At 42.1% G+C, this 8,397-nt stretch overlaps 1 protein-coding gene across 1 annotated transcript in view; it reads left to right on the forward strand.

Moving 5' to 3' along the window:
• The window catches only part of LOC116366323 (bone morphogenetic protein 1), a 45,858-nt gene extending 38,346 nt beyond the window's left edge, over window positions 1-7,512 (forward strand). Inside the window, exons 15-18 of the mRNA XM_031818508.1 lie at window positions 5,869-6,029; window positions 6,120-6,431; window positions 6,625-6,731; window positions 7,149-7,512. Coding sequence (XP_031674368.1) covers window positions 5,869-6,029; window positions 6,120-6,431; window positions 6,625-6,731; window positions 7,149-7,512 — 944 coding nt within the window. The remainder of the gene's footprint in view (window positions 1-5,868; window positions 6,030-6,119; window positions 6,432-6,624; window positions 6,732-7,148) is intronic.
• Window positions 7,513-8,397: the final 885 nt, after the last annotated feature.

The raw sequence follows: 8,397 nt of genomic DNA on the forward strand, positions 1-8,397 counted from the left end.
GAATTCACTGAACTCTATTGAGGAAGAGACTGGTCTTTATCTAGTAGAATTCACTGAATATTGAGGAAGAGACTGGTCTTTATCCAGTAGAATTCACTGAACTCTATTGAGGAAGAAACTGGTCTTTATCCAGTAGAATTCACTGAACTCTATTGAGGAAGAGACTGGTCTTTATCTAGTAGAATTCACTGAATATTGAGGAAGAGACTGGTCTTTATCCAGTAGAATTCACTGAACTCTATTGAGGAAGAGACTGGTCTTTATCCATTAGAATTCACTGAACTCTATTGAGGAAGAGACTGGTCTTTATCTAGTAGAATTCACTGAACTCTATTGAGGAAGAGACTTGTCTTTATCTAGTAGAATTCACTGAACTCTATTGAGGAAGAGACTGGTCTTTATCCAGTAGAATTCACTGAACTCTATTGAGGAAGAGACTGGTCTTTATCCAGTAGAATTCACTGAACTCTATTGAGGAAGAGACTGGTCTTTATCTAGTAGAATTCACTGAACTCTATTGAGGAAGAGACTTGTCTTTATCTAGTAGAATTCACTGAACTCTATTGAGGAAGAGACTGGTCTTTATCCAGTAGAATTCACTGAACTCTATTGAGGAAGAGACTGGTCTTTATCTAGTAGAATTCACTGAACTCTATTGAGGAAGAGACTGGTCTTTATCTAGTAGAATTCACTGAACTCTATTGAGGAAGAGACTGGTCTTTATCCAGTAGAATTCACTTCCTCTATTGAGGAAGAGACTGGTCTTTATCCAGTAGAATTCACTTCCTCTATTGAGGAAGAGACTGGTCTTTATCCAGTAGAATTCACTGAACTCTATTGAGGAAGAGACTGGTCTTTATCTAGTAGAATTCACTGAACTCTATTGAGGAAGAGACTGGTCTTTATCCAGTAGAATTCACTGAATATTGAGGAACAGACTGGTCTTTATCTAGTAGAATTCACTGAACTCTATTGAGGAAGAGACTGGTCTTTATCCAGTAGAATTCACTGAACTCTATTGAGGAAGAGACTGGTCTTTATCCAGTAGAATTCACTGAACTCTATTGAGGAAGAGACTGGTCTTTATCTAGTAGAATTCACTGAACTCTATTGAGGAAGAGACTGGTCTTTATCTAGTAGAATTCACTTCCTCAATTGAGGAAGAGACTGGTCTTTATCTAGTAGAATTCACTTCCTCAATTGAGGAAGAGACTGGTCTTTATCTAGTAGAATTCCCTTCCTCTATTGAGGAAGAGACTGGTCTTTATCCAGTAGAATTCACTGAACTCTATTGAGGAAGAGACTGGTGTTTATCCAGTAGAATTCACAGAATATTGAGGAAGAGACTGGTCTTTATCTAGTAGAATTCACTGAACTCTATTGAGGAAGAGACTGGTCTTTATCCAGTAGAATTCACTGAATATTGAGGAAGAGACTGGTCTTTATCTAGTAGAATTCACTGAACTCTATTGAGGAAGAGACTGGTCTTTATCTAGTAGAATTCACTGAACTCTATTGAGGAAGAGACTGGTCTTTATCCAGTAGAATTCACTGAACTCTATTGAGGAAGAGACTGGTCTTTATCTAGTAGAATTCACTGAATATTGAGGAAGAGACTGGTCTTTATCCAGTAGAATTCACTGAACTCTATTGAGGAAGAAACTGGTCTTTATCCAGTAGAATTCACTGAACTCTATTGAGGAAGAGACTGGTCTTTATCTAGTAGAATTCACTGAATATTGAGGAAGAGACTGGTCTTTATCCAGTAGAATTCACTGAACTCTATTGAGGAAGAGACTGGTCTTTATCCATTAGAATTCACTGAACTCTATTGAGGAAGAGACTGGTCTTTATCTAGTAGAATTCACTGAACTCTATTGAGGAAGAGACTTGTCTTTATCTAGTAGAATTCACTGAACTCTATTGAGGAAGAGACTGGTCTTTATCCAGTAGAATTCACTGAACTCTATTGAGGAAGAGACTGGTCTTTATCCAGTAGAATTCACTGAACTCTATTGAGGAAGAGACTGGTCTTTATCTAGTAGAATTCACTGAACTCTATTGAGGAAGAGACTTGTCTTTATCTAGTAGAATTCACTGAACTCTATTGAGGAAGAGACTGGTATTTATCCAGTAGAATTCACTGAACTCTATTGAGGAAGAGACTGGTCTTTATCTAGTAGAATTCACTGAACTCTATTGAGGAAGAGACTGGTCTTTATCTAGTAGAATTCACTGAACTCTATTGAGGAAGAGACTGGTCTTTATCCAGTAGAATTCACTTCCTCTATTGAGGAAGAGACTGGTCTTTATCCAGTAGAATTCACTGAACTCTATTGAGGAAGAGACTGGTCTTTATCCAGTAGAATTCACTGAACTCTATTGAGGAAGAGACTGGTCTTTATCCAGTAGAATTCACTGAACTCTATTGAGGAAGAGACTGGTCTTTATCCAGTAGAATTCACTGAATATTGAGGAACAGACTGGTCTTTATCTAGTAGAATTCACTTCCTCAATTGAGGAAGAGACTGGTCTTTATCTAGTAGAATTCCCTTCCTCTATTGAGGAAGAGACTGGTCTTTATCCAGTAGAATTCACTGAACTCTATTGAGGAAGAGACTGGTGTTTATCCAGTAGAATTCACAGAATATTGAGGAAGAGCCTGGTCTTTATCTAGTAGAATTCACTGAACTCTATTGAGGAAGAGACTGGTCTTTATCCAGTAGAATTCACTGAATATTGAGGAAGAGACTGGTCTTTATCTAGTAGAATTCACTGAACTCTATTGAGGAAGAGACTGGTCTTTATCTAGTAGAATTCACTGAACTCTATTGAGGAAGAGACTGGTCTTTATCCAGTAGAATTCACTGAACTCTATTGAGGAAGAGACTGGTCTTTATCTAGTAGAATTCACTGAATATTGAGGAAGAGACTGGTCTTTATCCAGTAGAATTCACTGAACTCTATTGAGGAAGAAACTGGTCTTTATCCAGTAGAATTCACTGAACTCTATTGAGGAAGAGACTGGTCTTTATCTAGTAGAATTCACTGAATATTGAGGAAGAGACTGGTCTTTATCCAGTAGAATTCACTGAACTCTATTGAGGAAGAGACTGGTCTTTATCCATTAGAATTCACTGAACTCTATTGAGGAAGAGACTGGTCTTTATCTAGTAGAATTCACTGAACTCTATTGAGGAAGAGACTTGTCTTTATCTAGTAGAATTCACTGAACTCTATTGAGGAAGAGACTGGTCTTTATCCAGTAGAATTCACTGAACTCTATTGAGGAAGAGACTGGTCTTTATCCAGTAGAATTCACTGAACTCTATTGAGGAAGAGACTGGTCTTTATCTAGTAGAATTCACTGAACTCTATTGAGGAAGAGACTTGTCTTTATCTAGTAGAATTCACTGAACTCTATTGAGGAAGAGACTGGTATTTATCCAGTAGAATTCACTGAACTCTATTGAGGAAGAGACTGGTCTTTATCTAGTAGAATTCACTGAACTCTATTGAGGAAGAGACTGGTCTTTATCTAGTAGAATTCACTGAACTCTATTGAGGAAGAGACTGGTCTTTATCCAGTAGAATTCACTTCCTCTATTGAGGAAGAGACTGGTCTTTATCCAGTAGAATTCACTGAACTCTATTGAGGAAGAGACTGGTCTTTATCCAGTAGAATTCACTGAACTCTATTGAGGAAGAGACTGGTCTTTATCCAGTAGAATTCACTGAACTCTATTGAGGAAGAGACTGGTCTTTATCCAGTAGAATTCACTGAATATTGAGGAACAGACTGGTCTTTATCTAGTAGAATTCACTGAACTCTATTGAGGAAGAGACTGGTCTTTATCCAGTAGAATTCACTGAACTCTATTGAGGAAGAGACTGGTCTTTATCCAGTAGAATTCACTGAACTCTATTGAGGAAGAGACTGGTCTTTATCCAGTAGAATTCACTTCCTCTATTGAGGAAGAGACTGGTCTTTATCTAGTAGAATTCACTTCCTCAATTGAGGAAGAGACTGGTCTTTATCTAGTAGAATTCACTTCCTCTATTGAGGAAGAGACTGGTCTTTATCTAGTAGAATTCACTTCCTCTATTGAGGAAGAGACTGGTCTTTATCTAGTAGAATTCACTGAACTCTATTGAGGAAGAGACTGGTCTTTATCCAGTAGAATTCACTGAACTCTATTGAGGAAGAGACTGGTCTTTATCCAGTAGAATTCACTGAATATTGAGGAAGAGACTGGCCTTTATCCAGTAGAATTCACTGAACTCTATTGAGGAAGAGACTGGTCTTTATCCAGTAGAATTCACTGAATATTGAGGAAGAGACTGGTCTTTATCCAGTAGAATTCACTGAATATTGAGGAAGAGACTGGTCTTTATCTAGTAGAATTCACTGAATATTGAGGAAGAGACTGGTCTTTATCCAGTAGAATTCACTGAATATTGAGGAAGAGACTGGTCTTTATCTAGTAGAATTCACTGAACTCTATTGAGGAAGAGACTGGTCTTTATCTGGTAGAATTCACTGAACTCTATTGAGGAAGAGACTGGTCTTTATCTAGTAGAATTCACTGAATATTGAGGAAGAGACTGGACTTTATCTAGTAGAATTCACTGAACTCTATTGAGGAAGAGACTGGTCTTTATCTAGTAGATTACAGTTCCTCTATTGAGGAAGAAACTAGTCTTCAGGATTATGCCAAGGCATTGTAGGGAGGTCATACAGGCACGAGGCCACACACACTACTGAGCCTCATTTTGACTTGTTTTAATAAAGACATTACATCAAAGTTGAATCAGCCTGTAGTGTGGTTTTACATTTTGAGTGTGACTCCAAATCCAGACCTCCATGGGTTGATAAATTTGATTTCCATTGATAATTTTTGTGTGATTTTGATTTATTGTCAGCATATTCAACTATGGGGCGGCAGTGTAGCCTAGTGGTTAGAGCGTTGGGCTAGTAACCGGAAGGTTGCAAGTTCAAATCCCCGATCTGACAAGGTACAAATCTGTCTTTCTGCCCCTGAACAAGGCAGTTAACCCACTGTTCCCCTGAACAAGGCAGTTAACCCACTGTTCCTAAACCAGTTAACCCACTGTTCCCCTGAACAAGGCAGTTAACCCACTGTTCCCCTGAACAAGGCAGTTAACCCACTGAACAGTGCAGTTAACCCACTGTTCCCACTGAACAGTGGGTTAACTGCCTTGTTCAGGGGAACAGTGGGTTAACACACACACACACACACACACACACACACACACACACACACACACACACACTCAGACACACACACACACACACACACACACACACACACACACACACACACTCAGACACACACACACACTCACACACACACACACACACACACACACACACACACACACACACACACACACACTCAGACACACACACACACACTCAGACACACACACACACACTCAGACACACACACACTCAGACACACACACACACACTCAGACACACACACACACACACACAGACACACACACACACACTCAGACACACACACACACACTCAGACACACACACACACACACTCACACACACACAGACACACACACACACACACTCAGACACACACACACACTCAGACACACACACACACACACACACACACACTCAGACACACACACACACACACTCAGACACACACACACACACACTCTTGTATAACTAACCTTGTGGGGACATGTGTGATCTCCATGTGTATACTAACTCTCTCTCTCTCTCTCTCTCTCTCTCTCTCTCTCTCTCTCTCTCTCCCTCCCCCCCTCCCTCCCTCCCTCCCTCCCCCTCTCCTCCCTCCCTCCCTCCCTCCCCGTGTCCAGCTGCATGTGGAGGTCTTCTGTCTAAGCTGAACGGAACCATCTCCACTCCCGGCTGGCCCAAGGAGTACCCCCCTAATAAGAACTGTGTGTGGCAGGTAGTTGCTCCAACCCAGTACAGAATATCAATGCAGTTTGAATCCTTCGAGCTGGAGGGCAACGAGGTGAGTGTGGAACGTGTGTTTAGTGTGTATTAGGTTTGTAAAATGCTTGTTGTGACCGTGTGCATAATTGTGTGTGTGTGTGTGTTTCAGGTGTGTAAGTATGACTTTGTGGAGGTGCGTAGCGGCCTGTCGTCAGACAGTAAGCTGCACGGAAAATACTGCGGTACGGAGGTTCCCGAGGTCATCACATCACAGTACAACAACATGAGAATAGAGTTCAAGTCTGACAACACCGTGTCCAAGAAGGGCTTCAAGGCTCACTTCTTCTCTGGTGAGGCCTCACTGGAGGGACCGCTGTTTCTGATTGTGGGATGTGGGATGGGTTATCTCTCTCTCTCTCTGTCTCTCTCTCTGTCTCTCTCTCTTTCCCTCTCTCTCTCTCTGTCTCTCTCTCTCTCTCTTTTATCTCTCTCTCTCACTCTGTCTGTCTCTCTCTCTCTCTCTTTATCTCTCTCTCTCTCACTCTCTCTGTCTCTCTCTCTGTCTCTTTCTCTCTCTGTCTCTCTCTCTCTCTGTCTCTCTCACTCTCTCTCTGTGTGTGTGTGTACCCCATACCCACTCCTGTCTCTGTTCTGTCCTGTTGTCCCTCCCTCAGACAGGCCTGCGTCGTGTCACGAACGCGTGTTTGTGTTTGAGTCGTGTCGCGACGCCAAGCGACCTCGACCCCGTAACCATGACAATGCGCCGGCGACCTCAGGCAGGGTCAGAGGTAACCCCATGACCTGGTCATGACGTCACAATCAGGCCTTCCTCTGATTGGCTCAGGTCTAACATGACGTCGCAATCAGGCCTTCCTCTGATTGGCTCAGGTCTAACATGACGTCGCAATCAGGCCGTCTGATTGTCATGTTTTCGGGTCTTACATGTGACCATCAGGCCCCTCTCTGATTGGTTGGTTCGGGTCTAACATGTGACCATCAGGCCCCTCTCTGATTGGTTGGTTCGGGTTCTAACATGTGACCAGAAGAGGGGAATGGATGAGGGGTGTGGGATGGTGTCACATCCATTCTCTTCCCCGGGGAATGTGCGGTTCCCTGTCAGAACAACCTCTCTGTCTGGTAGAGATGTGTCGTTGTTATTAACACTCCAACCGCTCCTCTCCGTTGGCTCTAACCGCAGGTCTAGGATCAGGGACTGTATCAGAGAGTCCCAGAGTAGGAGGGATTATTTAGGATCTCGGATCAGCTTCCCCTCACTACATTTAATGATGATCGTATTTCAACACTGCTACTCTGAATCAGACCAGCCTGTCCAGACCAACGTTAACCTCTCTGAATCAGACCAGCCTGTCCAGACCAACATTAACCTCTCTGAATCAGACCAGCCTGTCCAGACCAACGTTAACCTCTCTGAATCAGACCAGCCTGTCCAGACCAACGTTAACCTCTCTGAATCAGACCAGCCTGTCCAGACCAACGTTAACCTCTCTGAATCAGACCAGCCTGTCCAGACCATGGTTAACCGCTCTGAATACCATACCTGATCCTAGACTAACACTGCTACTCTGAATCAGACCAGTAGAATAATAGTGAAGACATCAATACTATGAAATAACACATATGGAATCCTGCAGTAACCAAAAAAAAAGTATATATATTTATATATATATTTATATAGAGATTCTTCAAATAGCCAGGCTTTGATAGCAGCTTTGCACACTCTTGTTATGTCAGTACCTAGGATATCTGTTATTCTCCTAGGGATATCTGTTATTCTCCTAGGGATATCTGTTATTCTCCTAGGGATATCTGTTATTCTCCTAGGGATATCTGTTAGTCTCCTAGGGATATCTGTTATTCTCCTAGGGATATCTGTTATTCTCCTAGGGATACATGTTAGTCTCCTAGGGATACCTGTTAGTCTCCCAAGGATACCTGTTAGTCTCCTAGGGATATCTGTTAGTCTCCCAAGGATACCTGTTATTCTCCTAGGGATATCTGTTATTCTCCTAGGGATACATGTTAGTCTCCTAGGGATACCTGTTAGTCTCCCAAGGATACCTGTTAGTCTCCTAGGGATATCTGTTATTCTCCTAGGGATATCTGTTATTCTCCTAGGGATATCTGTTATTCTCCTAGGGATACCTGTTAGTCTCCTAGGGATACCTGTTATTCTCCTAGGGATACCTGTTATTCTCCTAGGGATACCTGTTAGTCTCCCAAGGATACCTGTTATTCTCCTAGGGATACCTGTTATTCTCCTAGGGATACCTGTTAGTCTCCTAGGGATACCTGTTATTCTCCTAGGGATACCTGTTATTCTCCTAGGGATACCTGTTATTCTCCTAGGGATACCTGTTATTCTCCTAGGGATACCTGTTAGTCTCCTAGGGATACCTGTTATTCTCCTAGGGATACCTGTTATTCTC

Source organism: Oncorhynchus kisutch, unplaced genomic scaffold, assembly GCF_002021735.2.
Source record: "Oncorhynchus kisutch isolate 150728-3 unplaced genomic scaffold, Okis_V2 scaffold1442, whole genome shotgun sequence".
NCBI lineage: Eukaryota > Metazoa > Chordata > Actinopteri > Salmoniformes > Salmonidae > Oncorhynchus > Oncorhynchus kisutch.